This window comes from Temnothorax longispinosus, chromosome 7 (genome assembly GCF_030848805.1).
Source record: "Temnothorax longispinosus isolate EJ_2023e chromosome 7, Tlon_JGU_v1, whole genome shotgun sequence".
In the NCBI taxonomy this organism is placed as follows: domain Eukaryota; kingdom Metazoa; phylum Arthropoda; class Insecta; order Hymenoptera; family Formicidae; genus Temnothorax; species Temnothorax longispinosus.
The window spans coordinates 20,182,332-20,206,720 of record NC_092364.1 but is presented as its reverse complement, the minus strand read 5'-3'; the positions used below and the strand labels follow the sequence as shown (position 1 = coordinate 20,206,720).

The window sequence follows — 24,389 nt, the reverse complement described above, 5'->3', positions numbered from 1 at the left end:
TCAAATGTTAGCTAAGCATTTATTATATATTTTTTATTTTACACATGAAACCAAGATAGAAAAGGGTGTTCCAATTAATTCATTTTTATTATTATTGTTACAATATTACGCTCTAAACGTACCATTTGTTTTCTAACTTTTCAATAGATTATTATAATCGAGAACATAATTCTAAATTTTAAATACAATATAAATTTGATATAAATTTAATATTTTTTTTTAATACAAAATTTTGTAATTATAATAAATTTCTTAGTATATATATTATGCTTATACGAGTGGTTTCGTGCAAGAAACGTACATATGTACAATGTTAACTATATCCAATATTAATTTTTGTAGTCCCAAAAATTTCCACAGTCAATAGTCAATTATGTAACATGGTATCTGTGTGTTCTTGCTGAATGTTCCGTAACAAGCATATTTTGTTCTTTAATTGTTGGTTTCTCATAGGAAATTATCTCGGAAGGCTATGAGACAGAGTCGACGATCGTGGACGTGATGTGTTATCCATTGGAAACATTCGTGGATCTGGTGTGTTACTTGTTGAAGGTATTCGTGGACCTGACGTGTTACCCATTGGAAACACTCGTGGACGTAACGTGTTACCCATTGGAAATATTGAATATTCGTGGACGTGGCTACGCGGTTCAAGATGCACATTTTGTGACTAATGGACAGGTTTCACTTAAAACTTAAAACCCAGGCGTGTCCACTCTTAGGTTTCTTTGTGATAGTATGCACGAGTGATTATTAACAATAATATTAATAATAATTATGTAATAAGATGCGCACACAAAAAATATACGAAAGAGACGTCAGAAAAATTATTATAATTGCTATCGAATAAAATAAACTGATTATTCGTAATATGGATAACTTTGGTGATTTTATTAAGTTCTTTGGTCTCACAGATTTGAGGAAAACTATTAATAAATAATATGAGGAAGATAATAAGGTTCCTTTTGCTCTATAGTTAAATGAATCCATTATTATATACATAAATTGCTTATACTGCAAAATGAGTACGTTGAAACCCTTGTCCCAGACTCTGTAATATTTGTTGGACCTCGTTTTCATTTCGATGATGAAAGATGTAAGCATCAAATTTTGTTGCCACGTTACAATTTGTTTCTCTGAAAATGATAATAGATGACATAAGTAAGTTATGCGCATATGACTTTAAAACATATCTATGCTAACATTAATTTGATAGAACTCACCCTGCGATGAATGCGAAATAATCTGGGATATTGATAGTACGTCCACATGATGATATTTCCATATAACTTTGTTTGCATATTGTCTAAAAAAAAAAAAGAATATTGTTTAATTTAATGCATATATATATTACGTATATTTCCTAAATTATCTTGAATTTAATAAGTGAAATAGAAGCTATTTATAACTTCCGATAATTCTTTTAAATCTGTGATTACGCTCTATTTATTTACCTGATTGTCTACTTCTCGGGTTACTACAATTCCAATTTCTAAGCATTCGAATCGCACAGGCACTTGTTTTACTTCTCCGGATTTCAATAAATGCCAAATTGCTTTCTCAATCTGCTTAACGTCTCCCTCTGCGCCGACATGCACAGAGCCGCAGTATTTCACGAAGAATCCGCTGCCTAATGTTTTACTCCCTGATTTAGATATCTGAGTTTTTTTAGTGGCTCCTTCCACTTGGTCTAATCGTGATATTTGTATCAAGGACTTCATGCTCTCGATATCAGAATTTTTTATAAGATGCACTATTGGTTCATAAAGCTCACAGGATTTTTTGGTATAATGCTGAAAATACACAGCAATCACATATCCGTTATATAAATTATTTTTTTATAATATATTTTTATTAGTCGTCATTTGCTAGATTACCTTAATGATATGTAGCATTATCGGTTGTCCATTAGCCTTCTTCATAATTTTACGTAGTTTTCCCTTACTATCGCCATTGATGACATTCTCGTTTATCTCGTCCAGTACATCTCCGATCTCGACTTTATTCTGATTTACATGTAGCGTGTAAATAACAATTAAACATTTACAAATTTTAAAAAGTTAAATAGTTAGATACTCAGAGAGATCTTTTTCTTACATCTTCAGCAGCTACCGATTTCTCGTGGACATTCACAATTAACGCCTTGTCGCTGGTGAAACTGCAATAGCAGCGAATAAGATTCACACGGCTCCTTCATTCTTATCACAACAATCGCTTACCATACAGAGATGCCTAAACTTTTGCAAGGTACCAGCTCCAATGCTGCACATTTCGGCATTTGCCAGGTGTCGTCTAAGAAAGATGCATTTCTTAAATTCAGTTTAAAGTTAAATTTACTGCACTGCAATAGCACGGACAGTAGTATCTCTCGTAGAATATCATCTCCCAAAATGCTTTTCAAGTTGTAAAACTCGGCAGCTAAAGTTGGTATTCTGTTCTGAAGATATAAATTTCCACGACCAAATTAACAAATGTGCACAATGGACGTGGATCAAGTGCATTTGGCGTGACGTCTCACCAATATTTCTACCGGCATGTGAAGACATCTTCGCACGAGGCATGCTCTTATCAGGAGACGCAGTCGCCCGGCAGGTGTACGCACCTTAGCATTTTGCTTCACTTGCTCGACTACCAAGAGGAACGTACTGTAACCACTAGAAATCACATTGACGTTAAATAGCAGGCAATACATGAAATCATAGACATTGAAGAAGGAATAAGAAAGTCGCTTCACCTGTAATTCTTCTCGGCGACATACTCTAACCAGTGCCATGCGTAAGGTACCTTGAAGTAGCCAACACTATCGATAGGAGGCAGTAAATCCTTTTGCAAGCAATTTTCCAAGCACTTGCAAAAGTGGCACAGATCTTCATTTTCATCAGTGATTTCCTTAGCATGTTCTATCAGCTTCCGAGTCCATCCTGAAAAGATGTCATAAGATTATTCTACAAGCTCAGGTACATTACTTTTTATAGACAGGGTAACAAAATTTGTCAATATGATTAACGAGAAAGTATACTTAATGATGACGAAGAAATATTATGTATTTCTGAAAACGTTGGCAAAGAAAAACATTTTTTTGTTTCTTGGAAAATATATATGAAGATAATGACTTGATATTTTATCGACACATGATAATGATTCCTGTCATTTCCAATATCTAAATACATTGATATATTGATAAGACTAATATTTTTAATCAATTAAAAATTTCAACATTTTTCACTCAGCACACAACTTCAACATTTTTCATTTATATCCTATTAAAACACCATTAACTAAAGCAATATTTGTCACGTCATCAAAAGTTATTGAATATTTTTTTCCAAAAAGAAAAGTGAATAAATTACTAAAACAATGACTGAAAATTGATGACGTACACCCGGATAATTTTGAAAAGAAAAATCGTGCATACGAAAGGGAATAAAAGTCATAAAAGCCCTTTGGCGTGCGTTTAACGGTCCGTCTAACCTGACCCGTTCGACGGCAGGATTACCTTTCAGCTCCTTGATGAGAGGATCCGAGACCGACATGGCACATTCTCCGCGGAATATTGGTGTTAAATTGACCGCGGCGTCTCCATAGTATACCTCCTCCCGGGGAAATCGGTTTATTGCCGCGACACACACGTCAGCCGAGCCTCGTCAGCGGGAACACCTGCATCTGCCTGCATCGTTGTCACTGTTGTCAGTGCTGGCGACACATTTAACGGGAATGGTGGTAGTAAAAGTCGCGCAACTGGATCGCGTTCGCTGGAAATCAAATGTCGCTTTAGTATGCATATAGCTATACACGTTACACTTGAGAAGATGCTATATATATTATTAAAAACCGATTATTTCTTTATAATTCACGTCACAGAAAGAGAGAGAGAGAGAGAGAGAGAGAGAGAGAGAGATATTATTTCAGGATAAATTTCTTTTTATAATTTTACATACGTATATGCAGTGCATTTGGTGGCGTATACGTGTGTTTTCAATGTGTATTTATTTAATATTAATATTAATATTAATTAAATATACATATAATATTTATATTTTTCAATAATATATGGTATCAATTTTAATTTAATAATTTTTAATAATTAAATATATTTAATCCTTCATTAATCAATTAGTAATTAATATTCAATATTAATTTAATATTTTATAATATATATAATATTATATAATAAGATAGATTTTATTACTTTGTACGAGTAACTGATAAATTATTAATATTTTAATTTAATAATTGTATTTTTATCATTGCTCGTGTATATGAGCAAAATTTGGATTGATAATTAATATTCCCAAAAAATGCTCATGCAACGAATGACGTGTTATGGATATCTGTACTTGCTGTCGTGACAGCTGTCTAAATACATAAATAATAACACCTATTTCTTATTATTAATTATTATAGCCAAGCTAGGCCTTATAATAAGAAATATAACGAATGGCTTAAATAAAAAATAATATCCCGAAAAATTAATACATATATATTTATCATCTGTGACACAATTTGCAATAACAGTTGTACAATAACATATTTTATAATTTCACTCGCAGGCAAAGAGCACCGGTGTATCTTTGAGATTCTACATCGAGGCACGTATAGTCAAAGGTTGCGCTGATAACGACGTCGTTGCTGTCCCCTAATCACGTAAGGAGATTTATATTAGCATCAGTATCGTCACGACTGTCGGCCGCGCGCGGCTGGTTTATTATCTGCGAGCTCGCCGCTTTTAATCCCTTGCTTCCTCCGTAGATTTCGCGTTCCGTCGTGCATCTCAAGTGCGAAAACCGGACGATATTTCGGCATGGCGGCATCGCTCCCCGACGTCGATAGCGTTAAGGCGAAGGCGTTGCGGGCCTTCGCCGAGAATTTCGGCGGACAGGCCGCCGTTTGCGCGTACGCGCCGGGACGCGTTAATCTCATCGGCGAGCACACCGACTACAACGAGGGCTTCGTACTGCCGATGGTAAAAATCTCCTCTGCATCGCGCACGCAAAATATTTACGCTTTGTGCTTGCCCTCGAAAATCGCCAATATTTGTTATCTTGCTCTAAACGTGACAAACTTATAAAAAGCACAACGCGAAATAAATTCCCCCCCTCCGAGTAAGTTATCTTTATTTTTTTCTTTATTCTTTTTCTGTTCTCTCCTTCTACTATAAATAATATACTTGATGAAATGGGAAAAAAACCGCACGTAGCGTAAGTAGATTTAAATACAATCCGAAATTGATCTTAATTCATGGGAAGTGTAATTAATTATGCATGGATTGTAATTAATTACTATTATCATTATCACGGAGTTACAGCTTGCGCCAATGGGCCACGTGACATCGTCGCGTTATTTTAGCGCGCTGAACTGTCGATTACATAACTAAAGAATGCAAATAAGATTTGTAGTTAATTTAATCGCCTGCACTACTCTGGTGCGCTTTAAAGATTAATTGCTACACTTTGACCGATAAGAGATATCCAACATATCTCCTGCTAAAATATCTATGTGTGTGTGTGTGTGTGTGTGTGTATGCATGATATTTTTACAATAAAATAGTTTTATATAAGAATTAATTTTTACCGTGCAGATTAACGTTTAAGTGATCGAATTTGCTATTATTTGTTAAATTTACTACATTACTTTGGGATGGTTTAAAAACTACTAAAATAATAACACAGATCAATGCTGTAATAAAATAATATTGGCATTCGTAACACGATGGTATGGACGTTATCGATTATCCGCGATTATGAAAGCTGTCATTGCATTCTTTCTTATTAATTGAAAAAGTTTTTCTCAGAGTTCTTCTTTTTTATCCTATTTGATAACGAATATACTTGTTCATAGATCCGTATTATTTGCATTTAATAGAAAAACCGCAGCTATTTTTATAATTGATTTATACGTATAATATACAAGTTATCAAATGCAGAACGGTTTAACCAGACTTCACCGCCGTTTAACGGCAATAAAACAACGACTTATCGTTAACGAAACAATTAATAATTTCGGAATAATTATCAGGCGCTACCGATGGTCACGGTGATAGCCGGGAGGTCTCACGGTGGTAAGAAAACCAGAGTTCTTTCCTTGAACGACGTAGTCGGCGCTACAAACGAATTCGAATTTGAAGCTGGAAGTCGTGCTGATATTAAACCAGGAGAACCAAAATGGGCGAACTATATAAAAGGATGCATCGCCAATTTCATTTGTAAGTTACTTGCGACTTCAATTATCATGATCCTTCACATAATTTATTCAGAATCTCGAAATTAAAGAAGCCAGAAGCTCAATTAAATCCACAGTTAAAAAACGTTTACCAAGAAAGTTGAATATAAAAATCGACGATCACGATAATCCTGGAACACAACGCAACTGACTAATATACATTTTTAGGTGACGTACCCGCGTTTAATGCCGTAATTGTATCGACTGTGCCAGCAGGCGCCGGACTTAGTAGTTCTGCGGCTCTAGAAGTAGCGACGTACACCTTCTTGGAGACCTTGAGCGGGAAAAAACCGGAGAAACCAGAGCAGAAGGTAACTACGATCTTTCAGCGATCATAATTTTTTCTAACAGTATAACATAATAATATAATGTGACATTAGGTAATATATATGTAATTTCTTATAGAATTAATAATTGCTGATAACTATCATTTTAAACCGAGTAGCACATCATAATGATATAACGAAATTTATAAATAAAATCTCTGTTCATTGCGCGCGTCTAAGATTTGAATAGACTTTTTGTAAAAATTTTTTAAAGGCTAAGAAACTCTTTTCTATATTCTGAAATATCCATCCATTCGTCCGCCCATTCATTTTTTCATTCATCCATGTATCACAACTGAATTACTCATACCTTATACAATTTTTAATTAATCCCAAATAAAAAACATTAATTAATCCATCAAAAACATATTATACATGGGTGTATTTACATGTTATACGTAGGCTTTAGCATGTCAAAAAGCGGAGCATGACTTCGCTGGAGTGCCGTGCGGTATAATGGACCAGTTTATCTCAGCGATGGGCAAGGAAGGCTGCGCGCTTTTGCTCGACTGTCGCGATCTTGTCACTAAGCAAATACCCATGCTGCACATAGATAACTACGCTTTTCTCATAACGAATTCGAACGCACCGCACAAACTGAGCTCGAGCGCCTATTGCGAGCGTAGAGATTGTTGTTACGAAGCCGCGAAAATGTTGGGCAAGAAGAGTTTGAGAGATGCAAATATGAATGATATCCTAGGTAATGATAGAAGATTTTATGTATATATACATATATTCTTTAATTTTATAATATTCTTCACCTGAATTTTATTTTATTAATTAGGTTGCCACTCTTCGTTTCTCTATACATGACAGACTAACATGTTTTTAGCCTTAACATCGCGAAATGCGTCCGATCGTATTGTGAAAAGAGCTCGTCACGTGGTCACGGAAATTCAACGAACTCTGAATGCTGCGGTGGCGCTTGAGAAAGGCGACTTTCAGCAATTCGGACGATTGATGAATGAAAGTCACGATTCATTGCGCGACGATTACGAGGTCTCGTCCAAGGAGCTTGATTCACTGGTCTCAGCGGCCAGGGAGGTAGACGGCGTGTTAGGAAGCCGCTTGACAGGCGCGGGCTTCGGTGGTTGCACCGTAACTTTATTGAGAAAGGACGCGGTGGATAAGGCAATTCAACATATGAAAGCAAAGTTAATATCCTTTCCGTCTGTATTAAGTTAAGCTTTGCTCCGTTTTATATAAATGCTATTAAAATATTTTCACTTATAGATATCCCGGCACGCCTGCATTCTACATAGCGACTCCGTCCGGAGGTGCTCGAGAAATCAGCGTCAACTAGTACTATTAATATTAATTTCTCAAATATATACATGTACATATTTTACAGTGTGATATTTCATACAGTATCATTAACAATTGTACGATACTTTGAAATACATAATTTTTCAAGATGTACATATCTTAAATTGTTTGCTCGTGTTTATCGAATGCACATTTTTTCGTGGCACGAGCGTGGAATTCTGATATATTTACAGTGAATTAAGTTATTTACAATGCATGTAAAACTGTCACTATTTGTGTGCGTTTATTTTAATATACGATGAGAGATGGTCTGTTATTAGTGTTACAAACAAAAAATAATTTTTAAACCGTAAAATTTGTAGTCGTCGCTTATTATTGATTAGAGTTATCAAGAAATAAAAATAGAGTATGCAAACGAGTATTGAATACGCTAACCTAATTGTGACTATAGGTATATTTACTGTAAAATGAATGCATGGGCGGAGCGTGACTGCCAGTTAAGACCTTCGTGAGGGTCAAGATTAAAATCAAGGTAAAAGTCATCGAGATTAAAATTATCCAAGCTACGCCCGTTAAAATGATTAATGATGAAAACGAAAAAATTTAATTTAATTTTCTGTACTTTCTATTTCTTTATATATATACAGAATTATTACATTTTCTGTATTGTACTACTAATAATGCAGACCACTCTGTGTACTTATCTAATTCGAAGAGAGTAAATTCGAAATGTACATTCTTATCGGAGTATACATATATAGACTTCCGCCTTTCATAAGTACAAAAATATTATACTGTATAGCGTACATTTACAAGATGCATGCTAAATTGATAGCTTGTGCTCATAAATATATACGTACATATATACAAAATATATTTAATTGGCTAAATTTGAAAGTAGCATTTTGCTTCACAGTAATACTGTGCCTTTAACGAAAACGCCACGGTACTTTCACTATAATACTGATGCTTACTAAAGAGGGAAAAATATTGTCCAAAATTATCCCCATCTCTATCTATTATATATTTAATATCGATTGAGAGTCTCGGTTGAGTTCGTGTATTCTAAAATAAAAACGTGAGATTTAGAAGATATATTTTATACATATAGAGAAGGAGAGCCACTATAAAAATCGACTTACCTTTAAGATGGTCGTTGAGTTCGAGTTCGCTGGAGCTGCACGTGAGCCCCGACGGTTTCACACCTTTAAAGATCTCGATAACGCTCGGTTTCAAGTTATGAAAGATTAATGGTTGGCCCCGTTTAGTAAAATCCTCTATCAAAGTCTTGATAACCTGAAGAAAGGTAAGTCGGTTAGAGGTACGATACGTTTAATTAATGTGACGAGACTTTATTTCTCTCCCATGATATTTACTCACCCTTGCAGCGGTGAAATCGGCTGCCTGGATATGCGTAGAATCTATTACGACGGGCACGGCGGTACCCTCTCGTAATCCCTGCTTGCTAATGACGGCTCGTACGTATTCAACGCTTGGAAACACCAGACTTCGATCCGGAGTTATGACAAGATATTCACAACCGCTAATACTCTGTGAAAAAAAAGCGATACGCTAATGTACATTTTCTAAATTACAACTCTAAATCGCAAAAGATGACCTTAAATTTTTTCGGCTATCTTTTTTAATTAGCATTTTCATTTTCGACTGCATGTTTACGATTATGCTACTAAAAACTTAGCTGTGCTTACCGTAGCTTTATGAACTCGTAACGTCGGTCTGGCCGAGGCATAAAGTAGGAACAAAAGATTTACACCGATGCCGATCACGATGCCCAGTTCGAGTCGTATGAAAAGACAACACAGGAACGTGGTTATGGCCGGTATGAGATCAATTTCTGAAAATAACGGTGCATCAGTTTGTAACGTGATCTTTGTTAAGAAAACATAAAAAAAAACTATATAATAATGATGAAAGGAGAAGAGTTAATTAAGATGACTTCAACCAAATTTTGACTTATCAATTAGTATTTCGTTAATGTGGATAGAATTATTAAATTTTTTGTTGTTTAACATAATGAAGAAAAAAGACTAAATTATAAACGACAAACACAAAAATTTTACTTTATGTAATTTTGCCTGTTGAATTAATTCAAATTTATTGGAAAAGTTAATCATTCATTAATAATCGAATGCGATCAGATAATAAATGTGAGTATAAAGCAATGCAAAAAAAGTAGTGACTAATAAAGATCCAGAAATTAATACGTGAACTATATAATGACCTAATAAAAATAATTAACAAAGAACGCCACAAACATTTTGGTCCACTTTGAATTCTCTTTGAAAGAATCTTTATGATTCCCTTCTACAATTATGATATATGTATATATATATATATTTATTAATCTGTAACTGTTTATAAATTCTAATTAGCTCTTTTTTTTATATTAAGCAAAAGAAGGCGTACTTTTACTTCGCCACATTGGCTTCACCACCTGGAACTCCACCATGAAGACAACTGCGGCAATGATGACGGCCGCCAGGGCGGCCTTGGGTATATAATACAGATAAGGTGTGAGGAATTGCAACGATATAAGTACTAATAATCCAGTGTAGACTCCACCGAGCGTCGTCTTCACCCCAGACGAATGGTTGACCGCGCCTCGGCTGAGACCACCGCTCACAGGCATTGATGATACGAACGATGAAATCACGTTGCACACACCCAACGCCAACATTTCCTGAGTCGCGTCTATCGACTTACCCTCAGCTAGATACAATGTAGTAAATACAACGTCGATTATTTAAAGATAGAAAATACAATTATTTTAGACATTAATTTGCCGCTTTAAATAAAAAAATTATTCGAAATGAGAAAGGATTTACTCATCTTAAAATAATCTTGATTTTCACATATATCGTCAAGTTTAAGCACTCACAGAATACTTTGGCGATGGAGATGGTTTCTAGCAAGCTTAGCATGGGGACGACTAGACAGCCAGTGCCCAAAGCGGAAATCATGTCGATGAAAGTATAGGTCTCGTTCCCGACCCGAGCTTCAAAAGGTGGCAAACGAAATTCTGGTAGTCCTTGCTTTACGTGGCCCGTTAAAATGACGGGCGATTCTCCCAGATGCTTCTCGAGGACCCAACACATCACCGCGCAGACAATCACAATGATAATGTTTCTGGCAGTGGAGATCAGCCAGAACGACATCGTGATAACTTGCTGAAGCCGCGACGGTACTTTAGTATTTTTCGGCACTATCGGCAAATCTTTCATCTTCTAAATAAATACAAAAATATTTTGCTTATATCTCTCTTATCTTATATTTTTATTAAATAAAAATATTATAGCCGTAATAAAGAATATAATCGAGGGAGATATGTTTAAATACCGAAACAACAGGTAAGCTAAGTTATTATCTATGTTAACTTTAGCAAAACAAGTTATTATCTATATATATATATATATATATATATATATATATATATATATATATATACTAAAATGCAATAATGTTTTAGTTACTCGGAGAAGTAGAAGAACGATTATGCAGACAACTCCCAAAGCGGTATCCCAACATCTCGTCTCGCCGATATGCTCGAAGATGCTTTGCCAGACCTGCACGAACTTGGTGCCGGAAACTTTGAGCCCAAGAATATCTTTTACCTGGCTGGTGGCGATGATAATCGACGCCGCCGATGTGAAACCAACGGATACTGGCCCCGATATAAAATCCAGTAAAAATCCTAATATCGTCGGAAGAATAAAAAATAATTTAACGAATCATATATTAAAAATGTATCATAAATAACAATATAAAAAATAAACGTGTACATATATGTCAAATATATTACGTATAAAATATATAAAATAGAAAATATTATATAAAAATTAAATAAAAATCGTGTGAAATAAAGACCGTTAATTTTTGGATCCATAAATGTGATAATTCGCAAATTACATCAATTTCATTTTTTAAATATCTTTATAATGTTACCTAATTGCAAAATGCCCATCAATAAGGAGACGCAGCCCGAGACGAAGCACAGCAATACGGCGAAGTCGGGTCCTAGATGAGCCTTTTGTAAAGTTTCTCTCGTTAAAATCGCGGCGATTGCGGTCGGCCCGACAGGTACATCTTTCCAAGAGCCGAAAATTGTATACACGAAACAGGCCATGAAAGACGAGTAGAGTCCATACTGTCCAAACAAAATATTTTTTTATATTAATATCAATGATATTGACATTTTATAAAAATCGCATGCTCAAATCAGTTGCATAAATCATATTTTCTTATAAAACTGTAGAACTTCTTTTTGAAATATTTTTCTAAAATGCGAAACAACAGAAAGAGAGAAATATTTGAGATAAAGCAATAAAATAGTCCATCCACCCAGTACATAACCAGTCCGATATGTGGTCAGTTTTCTGTATACAAACAAGCACCAGATTCAGTGGTCTCTCTCACTGTTTGTATATTTTAGATATCTCAAAATCGTGTATTTTGTAACGTCCTCCTGAAAAAATAGACCAAAAAACGAAGAGAAAAAAGACCAACGTAATGACCAATTTTCATGCTAGGTGCCGGTTTCAAATGCTTATTCATGATTATTGCATGATATTCAAGGTTGATGAGCTCCTAAATTCGCGGATATTTTCCAGTGTGTGTAATCCAGATATTTATAATATTTCATTATCATAATTAATAATAACCTTTTACATTATAGTCAAGACGTTGAGTGGTACAAGGGGATCCTGAAGTGACGGCAATTATCAATATTTACCCAGACAGGACCATGTCCAAAATCGGGACACAAGACATCTTAAAAGAAGTCCTGCTTTTAGACATGTGTGCTGTCTGGGCAGTTTGACCGATTTCTTTCTTCGAATTGGCTTTACAGAATGTATCAGTATATAGCTTACGTGTACAACAATCGAAAGTTCTCCCGCACTTCGGACTAGATCAAAGAACAGCGTTGCATCATTGAAGGCTTGAAGCTAAAATTAAAAGCCTAATGAGAAAGAATTTCATTTCAACAGATTTTAAGTATGTAGTACACACACGCAGTGTAGGCGTTGCAATCTGACAAGGATAGGTATATCGCGTATCACGTATGATATCTGAGATGTCTCGTTAGATGAAGACAGATATAGGCCGGTAACATAGGAAACGGTAAATAAATTATTGACATTTTTAATTCCGCAGATTCCGCTTAGATGAGGACGCTTCGTCGGAGTCACTGGAGTACTGGAGTCGGCCGTCACTTCAGGAGCCATTATTTTGTACTTAAATATATATGTATGTGCTTTTACCTGTAACGGTAATCCCGCGACGTTGGCGTATGCTATGGCTTGCGGAATTACGGTGAGGCCTACGGTGATACCAGCTACCAGATCGCTCACCACGTATTCTTTCCGGTAATTCGGCAACCACGTTAGAATCGGTATTCGCTTAAATACCAGCTTTTTCCTGCAAGACCTCCTGACTCTTCGGTAGAGCCAGCTTCTTCCGGAGGTACATAGACCACTCTTGTCAGAATCTTGTGGTACTAAAAATTACGGTAAAAATATGTACAAAACACGCTCCAAAAATAACAGTTGTATTATTTAGCAAGAATAGATTCACAAAGAAATATATACCAAGTCAAAATTTTTTCCCATGCGAATTAAAAAAATTTAGTCGTGTCTTTTACATTTATTCCGTACAATATGATATTTCAGTCAAAATTACAATAGTTACTCGAATATTGTGTTAGCTAAAATATTTTTAAACTGAAACAAAACTTATTGAGTTCTCATGACTTTCAAAAAATGTGATATGGACGTGAGAGATATATTTGCGCATGACGAGTCGACATTTAAAAATCACTCAGGAATAAGTGATAAATCAAGAAATGTCACACGCCATAAAAAGAAGCGATTCCATTACAGAGCGTAATAACACTTCCATTTCGTATCAAATTTTGTATACTATCATTACGTTGACGCATTAACGATAATTTATATATTTTTTGTACTCATCAGAGTGTCGCTTCGTAAAATTATTCGTGTTCTTAATTTTAGCGGAAAAAGAGGCGAGTACCTAAGTCGAATATACAGGATGCCAAGACAAATTACTCTTTACGCATAATGCTGGTGGGCCTCAAATCGCTTGTCTCGCGCGTAAGCAATTTGAATTTATTTGGTCATGTGACAATTTATGTTGACCTTTTCAAATACCGTCTTTAGAAAATAACACGCTTGAAGTGCGCGACGTCGAAAAATTTAACGAATGCCGTTCTTATTTCAGATTTGACATAAAACCGAAATTTTCATGATGGATGAATTGCTGTGAAGACTTATCGCACAAAGAAGTATGTATATACGAGAAAAATAAACATGCAGTAATATAGGTATGTGGTTTACATTTTATTATTCTCAACAGAGCTCGTTATAATCGCAAAACAATAATTAAACGAGAATAAACACAATTAACTCGATTTTAATTAGAATACGAAACGAAACGTGTTTAATTCGCGTTGCATTTTCGAGCATCGCGTAACGCACGAAGTTCAAGAATACCAATTCTGTCTGTGTTTATATAATATTATTATTGGTTGCGGCAGTTTCCGCGAATCTCATAATTCTAACATGAGGAAGAATTAAATTTTACGGTCGATTATCCTTTATACGATACTACTTCGCGACTTACGTAAGCGTAGCAATTTATCGGCACGGTTTTCTTATTGATTTTTAATTAATCAGTATCAGAAAGTAACGCGCAAAGCGTAAATGCTGCAGCAGCGGTAAAACACCTAATCAAACGCGAATGGGACAGCGCGAATCTGCATAAAGAGCATCAGTGCGTTACGTCATTATAATAATTAATTAACGCCCTTCATGATCAAAATTAGAATCGGACGACGGATTGCGTCTGTGCGCAACTCAATTGCAGCTCGTTGTATATTCGATGAGACCGCATCTCATTATCTACACGTAGATTCTATTATCATTAACCGAAGCGTGGTAATGACAGAATCAAATTTTGTAGCGTATTCGATTTTTGCGCATTTAAATTCATTGGTCTATTTATTATTGTCTTCTTCGTTATTATGAAACTGCCAGAAAATGAACGCGCTGTTTTGCATTTCGCACCTTCGTACTACCAACGAATAACGTCAGTATCGGTGAGTTTTTCTGCGGTTTGAATATCATCTCGAACGATCGCACGGACGAGCTATTTGTGAGGTAAAATACGTGGATAGTGATCTATATGATGGATAATAGGTAATAATGACTTATTTAAAAGGCGTGTTATGCTCGCGTCTGAGATGTCGTAGACGCAAAATGTTTTTGTGCATCGATCGAAATGAGCTTTGAAAAAGAGTTGATGTAACAGCGGCCGATTGTTGCGCTTGCAGAGCTACACTCTGCATTATATGAATGTAAAGCATTCGAACAGTTATTGTGTTTCAAAACATTTGTCTTTTTGCGCATTAATCAACGTGCTGACATCGAGACAACGTGCAAACAGGCGTACGAGTAGGTACTTGAACAAATTCTTAAACACAGAGCTGTATTCTCTATTTTCTGCATTTAGTATAGTCTTGTTATCATAATCAATTAGGTTGGATATTTCAATTGCAAGTGTATTTGTCGAACTGCAATTGTTCGCGGCTTCGGTTTCTGTGCTGGGAGGAAAATTTGTAGCACTGTCGTGATTTATAATCATCTGTACAATATTCCTGTATAAATATGTCGATAGATGTCGTATTTATTTAAGAAAAAAATTATTTGCGAAAGAGTCGCCGCGTTACATGCGTGCACAAGTGCACATGCGCGACGCGAATGAAGGCAGCGTGCCTTGAAACAATTTTTCGATTGCAAATGTTGTAAAACGCTAGTAGGAAAAAAAAAACGACTGTTCAAGCGTGAAAGTGAAGGTCGGCATACGGTGCACGGATTATTTTTGCAAATTTTTGTTCGATGTTTCCCGCGCGCCGTCCCGCATCTCCGCCGCGCGCGTTGAATCACACGCCAATTATTTTCTCACCCGCTTTTGCCAGGCATCGAACACCGGCAATATTCTCGCGCGAATCATCGGCGAATTCGCGGGACTCGCGATTCGCTTTCGCGGAAAACGTGCCGTCGGGTAAAAATTCCTCGGTTATACAATTATACAATGAAAGCGAGCCTGCGGATACGTGTTGTAGAACTTTTCGGAATGGACTCCGATCGGAATTGTAGTTATTTCCTAGAATTCTATTGTATTTTCTAGAGAAAATGGAATAATTCCATTCTGATTCCATTCCGAATAGTTTCGTAATATGTACCATGATCCACGATCGAAACTTCATACTGCGCGTCTCTCAGCTTTTATCTGAGCGAAAATATGGAGAGACTGTGGTCGTCTCCTATTTTAGCTCGACATCTCTCAACGTGGAATTTTGCTTTTAATATTCCTCCAAGTAACATTCTTTCAGAAAATCATCAGAAAATTGTATTTTAAAATCGATTTTTTTCCCACGCTCGATTATATTCTAATTAAGATGCAATAACACGAAGTGGGTCGTGACTCACCCTCGAGATTGACAATCTTCGCGTCTTTGGTGATGGCGTGAGCGCTGCTCGGATGACCGTTCAGCGTATTCGGCTCGTTGTTGTTGCTGCGAAGAACGTCGTCGAGCGCGTTGCTGCTGAAGCCGGTCAGCGTGACCTCCCTGCGATTTTCCATGTCGTGCTCCTCGTTGACGTTGTACTTGGACATGATACGCGTCCACCCAGGGATCGGCGAGATAGGCGAAGTGCGCGCAATTCGGGCGGAACGCCCGTGAACCGATATTATAAACGCAAACCGATGTCGAGCCTCCTCCTCACGTGGACTCCATCCCGTCGGGAGCTCGTTCGCACAGCGACCCTGAAGTCGGAAAATGGAGAGGACTGTTTTATATCGCGCGTAACGATCCCGTTAATTTTTCACCTGTCACCTTATCCTCCAGATCTTAGATCGCGTTCGCTGATAATCCTCGTCGATAATCGTTTCATGTATTTTTAATCTTACGTACATCAGGTACCCTCTCTAACGTTGTTCTCTCGGGCGATTTATCCGAACGGCACAGGATCTCCTCGCTATTGCGAGACGCGAAGCTTTTGGCGAGGAATCGGGACCAGTATATCGCGTAATTCATTTACGATTATCTAATTTCACGTAATTAACTCATTCTGAGTTTTTTTTAAATTAATTATATTTTACTAAATTTAATTTTAATTATTTAATAAATCTAATTAATTAAACTTTATTTTTCTAATAAATATTTACAGATATAATTATGTTCTTTTGCAAACAATGAATAAATAATTTTGATAAAGAGTTAATCGCTTCTTTCAACAATGTAATGGAATGATTAGAAAATCACAAATTGGGAAATGCAGGAAATTATTTGTTGTTGAAATTCTTAGTGGTGCAGAAAATGAAAGATACCGATCTGAAAATGCACCGTGTTCCCTTCTCTATCGAGTGAATGGACATTCGTGTTACTTTTGCAATTGTTTAAACGTAGATTTCTCGGATATATGGCAAAAAAGTGGCGAATGACAAATGGCGAATGCGGCGATAATTAACGGAATTTCGCAAATTGCTTTGCGAAAACTCATAAAATAACAGGGTTCGCTCTAATGACGAATACGTGCGGCGCGAGTTAAGAAACAATTGACGTTAAAAAGAACGTCGTTGCAAGTAGGACAATCATTGGAGCACATTTACAAAAATCTATTAAATAATTATACAGTTCAAATTAATTAATTTTTGTAGATATATAATACAATTGAATAAATATATTCAATAAATTAAGTACGCGGTACATGTCTAAGTTTAAAATGAAAATAAAGAAGAAATATCGGAAAGAAACGTTACAAAAATTCACAACGTTGTTTAAAAATGCGCTGCTTTCAATGATATATTGCCATTTCTCAGCAATCGTCGGACGAGAAATCGGCATGTATATTGAAAACATTACAAATAGTCTGTAATTGAGCAACGTGTATTCGTGTTTTGTAATGACGACGCGATTATACGTATAAAGCTTATCGTCACGCTCAGTTCATTCTGGATAACTGTAAAACACACGTGGCTATGCGTGGCACACGTATTTATCGTTTATAAAAAAAAAAGCTTCAATGAAAGTTGTAATTATCGAAATCAATGGCTGGTAGACGCTAATTGTCTGCGAATGTGCCTACGATTTTATTATAAGCATCCGCTTGCAAACGTGATTACAGTTGACAGAATAACGTTCTAAGACTTTATCTCCTCGATAATGTTACGGTCGCTCGTATATCCAAAATGAACAAATGTTATCGCGCGCGGAGGAACGAACGAATTAAATCTGTTTCGCGACTCGAGCCGCTCGTTCGAGCTTGTTACGAGGCGGAAGCGCTGCGATATCGGAAACTACTGTTTGATGTTACATTATTAGATAACAAGTCAAAAAGCGAGCGCGTTTGGAAAATCATTCGAATTACGCGTATAATATAATTTAATATCATCCGGTGCGCGGTTTCACGTATTACGGAAAGCAATAACGTAATCTCGGAAATGTTTCTCGGAATCCGGGATACAATATCACGTCTGTTAAGAAAACTCGTATGTGGAGTGGAATCTTAGAGACTTAGCGAGACATTTACGTAATCAATTTCGTACTAAAAAAGTACTCCGATTAGCCATGCCTTCGTTGAATCGAATAAACACCGTTCTCATTATTGATCTATCTGTCGTATTAGATAATGCGATATTATGTAAAATGATATCAAGCACGATCAGTGGATGTTTTATAAAAAAAAAAAAGCAGAAACGTGTGCAACTGTTGCTAATTTGTTTGCAGCGGTTTTAACAATGTGACACGTAAAACAGTACAAAGATACAGCGATAAATGAAATAATTAAAAATAAAAGATAATCTTTGCATTTCCGCGGAACATATTTCTCGGTAAGATACATCTCAGTTGGCACCAGAATGACATTCTCGCTGCAGCAAAGTTTCTGTGTTGTTAAAAGACCACATTTTTTTTTGCGCACAATAGTAATCTCACGTATATCTATGTAAGTAAAAGAAAGTTTTTTCTGAACCGACGTGAATTAACAGAATGTGTATCAACATTTTTTTCGTGCAAATATTATTTATATATACACTTATTTTGCACGCTTATTATAAATAACTATACGCGATGAAACGGGTTAAATTCAAATTCGACGAATTTGCATTTAATTACTGTCTACTGACATGTTAATTTGCGCCGTCAATTTCTTGTTCATACTGACATGTTAGTTTGCGACGTCATTCACATTTTTTCTTATATTTCTTCTTTCATACCTACTTACGTTTTCGCTTATATAATCAACAATTGTTAAATAAATAAATTCGATAAAAATATTTCATTATATTGTCAAACGGTATTTCAAATATTTTGAAGTACGAATTTAAATGCCATTTTCACTAACTTAAAAATTTTTAATTATAAATGCGAAACCTGGAGCATATTTCGTATCCAAAAAAATATGAATGTTGCTCATTTAATCGAGTAATTCCCGGATATTATAATCATGAATATTATAAATTATTACTATGTTGTCATCGGAGATGAAAATTGATTTAATTATCTTGAAACGATCTGTCAGATTATTTTAATTATTATTATCTCAGCTTAATTGGCTACAGTTTATTGATTTATTAGTAATAGAGCCATGGATAAATATAGTTATTAATGCCACGTGAAAGTCTAATGCTGATAATGAAAAAACAATGATTGCCAATACCGTTACTTTACGATAAAATCGCGTATGTGTACGTACGTGAATGAAAGATAATTATAGGATATTTATTTGTCATCTAATTAGTATATTCTCTTAACGAGTTTAATAATCGCAGATTTTAATATCCTGATCGATCATGAAAGTATTTTGAGACATGACAGTGAAAAAATACAAATTAGAAACTTATATCTCATTTTACTTTAGAGTGATTTGTAGTCTTTATGCAGCACTTATAACAGCATAACAAGTTCACTAACGAGACTAGTTGAGCAATAATAATCAGTATTAGAACTGACAATGAGTTATGAAAATTAATAGATAGAAGATCGATACGCGCGTATCTGGTATTTAGAAATTTATTTGGAAACGTGATAGTTATTATAACTATCTGATGGTGTAACAAATTATAAACTATGTTCAATAACAATTGTTATGCGAATATTCTATTACAAATTTATAATATAATAAACTTGCATCAGTAATTTAATATGTTTTTAAATATGTATTAGAAAAATCTGCACGTTGTTACGCTCTGTATTAGTTAAAAATTACGTTTTTAATTTATTTCACTCTTATATTTTTCTTAGAAAATTTTATACTCTTGTAATTTTGAAAAATATCAGAGTTATGTACTTATGAAACATAAATTGTGCTCAAAGTATAAAAAGAGAAATATATAATGTAAGATACATGATGTAATGATATTTTTATCGTAAATTGTCTAAATTACAATAATAATGAATAATTAATTTAAAAGTTTCAAATACAATTTTACTGGATTAAGAATATTCTAACAAATTTTTTAACGCGAAACGTCCGTAAGAAAGAACGTAAGTTTTTATTATTAAATTGCTGTTACTTGTCGCGCGAATTAATTGCGATTCATCGCTCAACCGTTCTGCACGTGACGAAAGAATGTTGCGGCGAATAGCCGTCCGTGCTTTTAAATGGATCGTCGATGAATCACTGCCTCGCGTTAGTCGAGGAAATGAGTAGTTCACCTGATGGGAATCCTTGAACGCCTTTGTGGTAGGCCAGGTAGGCAGACGAGCGTAATTTCGAATTTAAGCTCGGAAATTCTAGCTATTTCCGACACACTATTCAAAATGCTAAATAATCATCGTTAGTGTCTAATTAACTACAAAACAAGCGACACTTCCCTATTCCAGCTCATGCAATTCTACAATTTCAGATTAATTTGAGATATCATAAAAAGAGATTAATTGTGTGTAATGTTGTTTTCGACTGAGACCGCAAATTGACTTTTCAGAACCGATTATATAGATAATTATTTCTATTTTTATAAATAAAACAATCATATAGTGTCATATAGACAACTCAGGAGATAAAGATATGTGTAAATATATGTAGAAATGTGTATGTGTGTGATTTTTTTAGCGAAATAGTCGAAGACATAATTCTTGAGTTACAAGCAAAAGAAGGTCTTTTCGCAAACTAAACTTCAGAGAGTCAAATAGAGTTTCTTTTAACAAAATTCTAATTTGTTACAAAGATACATGACGTTAAAAATTAAAAAGTTTCTGTAAACGATGTCTTTTTGACATTTTTACTAAGAAAAAATCGATTCCATATTAATCAAATATTCTGTCGTTAAAAAGTTAAAAGAAGAAGAAGGTCCTATGTATATGCATACATATACACACATATTGGAAGAAATCGGAGACATTCAGGATGATCTTTAAATATTCTAAATTTTCTGAAATGTCTAAAAAATTTAGATCATTTTCTAAACATACTTTAGAAACTTCAAAAATCTGGGACGTCTTTGAGAGAAGCCTTTTAGACGACCCAAGTATTTTCAAATATTCTTCAGACGTCTCGTAGATATGTGCGTTATTTGAGATATTTTGGAGAGTGATGCATTTAAGAAATATGGTTACAATAGGGGATTAATATATCAAATGCAGATTTTCTGAGCGCGATTGCAGCACGAGGAAGTGTGTATCGGAGTTTTTTACCTCTGACATCGTCAGACACCGTAACTGAAAAAAATACCGCTTTGGTCAAGGCTCCCGCTCGCAAACGGAGTCGACTAATAACGACGTTTGGTCGAAACTTCCAAAGGGGAATTCTACGATTTTGATTTTATCTCTTGAGGAAAATGTATTGCGTGTGAAGAAATCAAATACAATAGCGATTATAAACACAATAGACGTTATTTCCGAGTATTTTAAGTAATTCCGTTTGGATTAACCTAAAGTAATTACAATGGTTTCAAATTCCACTCAGAAGAATGTAGAGAGATGCAGACGCAGACGTAACAGTCGATAAAATTTGTTTTCCATCTTTTACTTCTACGCAATTTAAGAACGTGTATCGATGCTCGCGTCAGTGTCAAAAGCCACCCGATGGATACTTCAACCCTTTCTTCGAAGGAAAGAGAAAGGCGCGTGTCTAACAGAGATTAAACGCGCGTGCTTTATTTATTTATTTATCAGGCCTCGTCCCTTCGTGCGTGAAACGCCGCGGTGCATTCGCGCGGCTCGCTCATTTCACTCGTCCGCAATAATCGCCGCACGCGAGCGAGCGCGTGCGAAAGTTTATATTAGAAGGCCTATAATCCTACATAAAAGGCGGATGATGCTTTCTCTGGCGCGATTTCAGCGATCGATCCTCTCCTGCATAAGTTTGCATAAACATAATGACGCGCAGAAGACTTCAACGCATGCTTCTCTCTCACTCTCTTTGTGCGAGGAAACGGCCACGCCGCAAAGTGTGCCATCCGACTTTCCGGCGTTTCCGTTATCAATTGACACTCAACGAACCCGCGCTAACGTAACATAAAAGCTGTTAAACGAACTGTTTAAATACCCTCGACCGCGCCCGCTCCCGCTTCGCGTTAAACAGTAAATTATTCTCATTTGTCGTGTTATATATTTTACATTGTTTCTAATTCATCCGCTCTGTTAACAATATTGCCCAGAATCGACGCTGGCCTTTCTATCGTCGTACATCGGCGATTTTAGATTCATATTATGTCTCATTTTTATATCACCCCTCTGTATCCGATCACGACGAGTACTCACCCCTGTGAGTTGCGTCCGTGATATATCACGCGTGGTGACGAGGCTCGGCTCCTCGGTTCGGGTTCATCGTCGACTCGTCGGCGGGAGCGCGAGGTCCGGCGCAGCGCATCGTCCGCGACGACGCGCGTGTTTGCTGCTCGTCCGTCGCGGGCCCGCGGCTCTTCTCTCTTCTCGGATTCTCCTCTTCTTCGCCTGACCCGCCGCTCTCTCTCTCTCTCTCTCTCTCTTGCGCGCGCGACTGTTTGCACTGTGCGGGACGGACCCGCCGAAACGGATTCGCGGAGGGACCAGGAGTATCGGACCCCGGGCTGAGAGTCCACGTCCGCGCGTCGCACGAGTCACCGACTCTCTCGAGTAGCGGGCTAGCGGGTCGTTCGCTCGCTCACCTGCGGCCGCGAACTGTTCCGACAGCCGCGAATTATACTTTTGCGCTAGGCACCGCCGCGTACCCCGGCACCGCACCGGATCGCCACGCGTTCTCGCTGCCCGCGATACCCAAAGCGAACCACCCACGCCTGACCTCTCGTCCAGATGTCGATACCCCCCGCGCGGCTGATGGGTTCTTCCCCTGGACGCGAGCATCTTGATTGCGGATAATCTGCGATGCTAATATGAATACGGCTGGCAGATCGAATATTAATTGCAATTAATATTCGAATTACTCCGACTTGCTTAATAATTCCGACTGGCATAAATATTTATCTGTTAAATAAAAAATATTCCAATCAGTTGGTAATTGAATAATACAGTGGAACCTATTGCGTCATACGTCATGATTCTCGATGTTATTTGAAATAGTCGTGGAAGACGGGAATTTTACCAGGTTTTTCGAAGTGATTTATTTCAAAGCGGAAAAGTTTATTACATAATATTTTATAAGTATAAGAAAACGAAAATTATAACAAATAATAAATATTAGATTTAATAATTTATTTAATAGATACTATATATCACGTACAGTTAATATATATGAATCGCCCACAAAAAAAAGATAGCGTCTCGTGCCAAGTATACTTTTCGTAAACATTTATAAATATTAAATTGTCTTGAGCAATTAAATAACTTATATGTAATAGTTTTAGAAATTTTAATTTTAATTTTTAAAATAAGCTATATTTTGAAATATCGTGCACTATGGAAAATCCTGTATATTTCTTATTCTACGTTTTATACGTTTATTACATATTTTTAATTATAAGTAATTTTACGCGATATTTTTTATATACTCAAGAGCTTGAAATTAAAAAATGGGTTTTTATATGAATCGCAAAGTCATCTCTAATGGAAGCACATTGTCACGCGCAAAGAGACATCTCCGAGACAAGAGCGAGAAACGTACAATCAATAGATATAATACACATAATAAATTCCACGCAAAGAATATTTATCAGCGGATCTGTAATTATTGCAGTATATATTTACACAAACGATTACGATGCCCGCCGGGTATCATCGCGTATCGCGAATTCGTGCGTTATGATGATTGATTTGTATTATAATAATCGCATGCACCGTTTGCCGCGATACATCTGATATCTCATTATGTGATGTTGCATTCGCACGTGTTACGTAGAACAGTTTCACGCCATAATCAAACGTGAAAAAAATGAAAAAAGTTTGCAGGCGGAAAATATAAAATCGTCACGAGCTTACAATTAAAGCGATTTGAAGTGTCGTTGCGAAAAATTGTATTCATGTAAAATTTCTTTTTGATCGATACGGATGATTGAAAATATAAAGCCCGGCAAAAGAACTTAGCGAGTACGGTACATTAATTA

General features: G+C 36.1%; 3 protein-coding genes across 4 annotated transcripts; 1 reads left to right on the top strand and 2 right to left on the bottom strand.

Annotated features, from left to right (window-relative positions):
• Window positions 1-302: 302 nt before the first annotated feature.
• LOC139816748 (galactokinase) lies at window positions 303-7,964 on the top strand. 2 transcript variants are annotated; one of them, XM_071784459.1, is made up of 8 exons: window positions 303-552; window positions 4,551-4,644; window positions 4,750-4,963; window positions 6,016-6,202; window positions 6,388-6,530; window positions 6,948-7,245; window positions 7,378-7,699; window positions 7,779-7,964. In XM_071784459.1, the coding sequence occupies exons 3-8, from the start codon at window positions 4,802-4,804 to the stop codon at window positions 7,846-7,848; spliced, it is 1,182 nt and encodes a 393-aa protein (XP_071640560.1). In that variant the 5' UTR covers window positions 303-552; window positions 4,551-4,644; window positions 4,750-4,801; the 3' UTR covers window positions 7,849-7,964. The 2 variants fall into 2 exon arrangements, with proteins under 2 accessions (XP_071640560.1, XP_071640561.1); XM_071784460.1 differs by lacking the exon at window positions 303-552 and adding an exon at window positions 3,756-3,774.
• On the bottom strand, window positions 861-3,679 carry LOC139816746 (uncharacterized). The gene is made up of 9 exons (XM_071784456.1): window positions 3,497-3,679; window positions 2,735-2,921; window positions 2,519-2,654; window positions 2,220-2,437; window positions 2,098-2,158; window positions 1,878-2,006; window positions 1,455-1,793; window positions 1,224-1,306; window positions 861-1,136 (listed from the first exon to the last, which is right to left on the bottom strand). Exons 1-9 carry the CDS (start codon window positions 3,531-3,533, stop codon window positions 1,010-1,012), a joined length of 1,317 nt encoding a protein of 438 aa, XP_071640557.1. The 5' UTR covers window positions 3,534-3,679; the 3' UTR covers window positions 861-1,009.
• Window positions 7,965-8,497: 533 nt separating the features above from the next.
• LOC139816745 (sodium-independent sulfate anion transporter) lies at window positions 8,498-23,090 on the bottom strand. The gene is made up of 11 exons (XM_071784455.1): window positions 22,612-23,090; window positions 16,337-16,673; window positions 13,091-13,326; window positions 11,775-11,976; window positions 11,303-11,523; window positions 10,711-11,056; window positions 10,239-10,541; window positions 9,521-9,666; window positions 9,192-9,362; window positions 8,954-9,107; window positions 8,498-8,876 (listed from the first exon to the last, which is right to left on the bottom strand). Exons 2-11 carry the CDS (start codon window positions 16,521-16,523, stop codon window positions 8,839-8,841), a joined length of 2,004 nt encoding a protein of 667 aa, XP_071640556.1. The 5' UTR covers window positions 16,524-16,673; window positions 22,612-23,090; the 3' UTR covers window positions 8,498-8,838.
• Window positions 23,091-24,389: the final 1,299 nt, after the last annotated feature.

Excerpts from the sequence above, each read along its gene's own strand:
- LOC139816746 (XM_071784456.1), bottom strand. The coding sequence starts at position 3,533 with ATGTCGGTCTCGGATCCTCTCATCAAGGAGCTGAAAG. Across the intron at positions 2,922-3,496 it reads TCTCATCAAGGAGCTGAAAG|GATGGACTCGGAAGCTGATA; the intron begins GTAATCCTGCCG and ends ACATCTTTTCAG. Across the intron at positions 2,159-2,219 it reads AGTTTAGGCATCTCTGTATG|TTTCACCAGCGACAAGGCGT; the intron begins GTAAGCGATTGT and ends CTGCTATTGCAG.
- LOC139816748 (XM_071784459.1), top strand. The coding sequence starts at position 4,802 with ATGGCGGCATCGCTCCCCGACGTCGATAGCGTTAAGGCGAAGGCGTTG. Across the intron at positions 6,203-6,387 it reads ATGCATCGCCAATTTCATTT|GTGACGTACCCGCGTTTAAT; the intron begins GTAAGTTACTTG and ends ATACATTTTTAG. Across the intron at positions 7,700-7,778 it reads ATTCAACATATGAAAGCAAA|ATATCCCGGCACGCCTGCAT; the intron begins GTTAATATCCTT and ends TTTCACTTATAG.
- LOC139816745 (XM_071784455.1), bottom strand. The coding sequence starts at position 16,523 with ATGTCCAAGTACAACGTCAACGAGGAGCACGACATGGAAAATCGCAGG. Across the intron at positions 11,057-11,302 it reads TCGTTCTTCTACTTCTCCGA|AAGATGAAAGATTTGCCGAT; the intron begins GTAACTAAAACA and ends GTATTTATTTAG. Across the intron at positions 9,667-10,238 it reads GCCAATGTGGCGAAGTAAAA|AAATTGATCTCATACCGGCC; the intron begins GTACGCCTTCTT and ends CGTTATTTTCAG.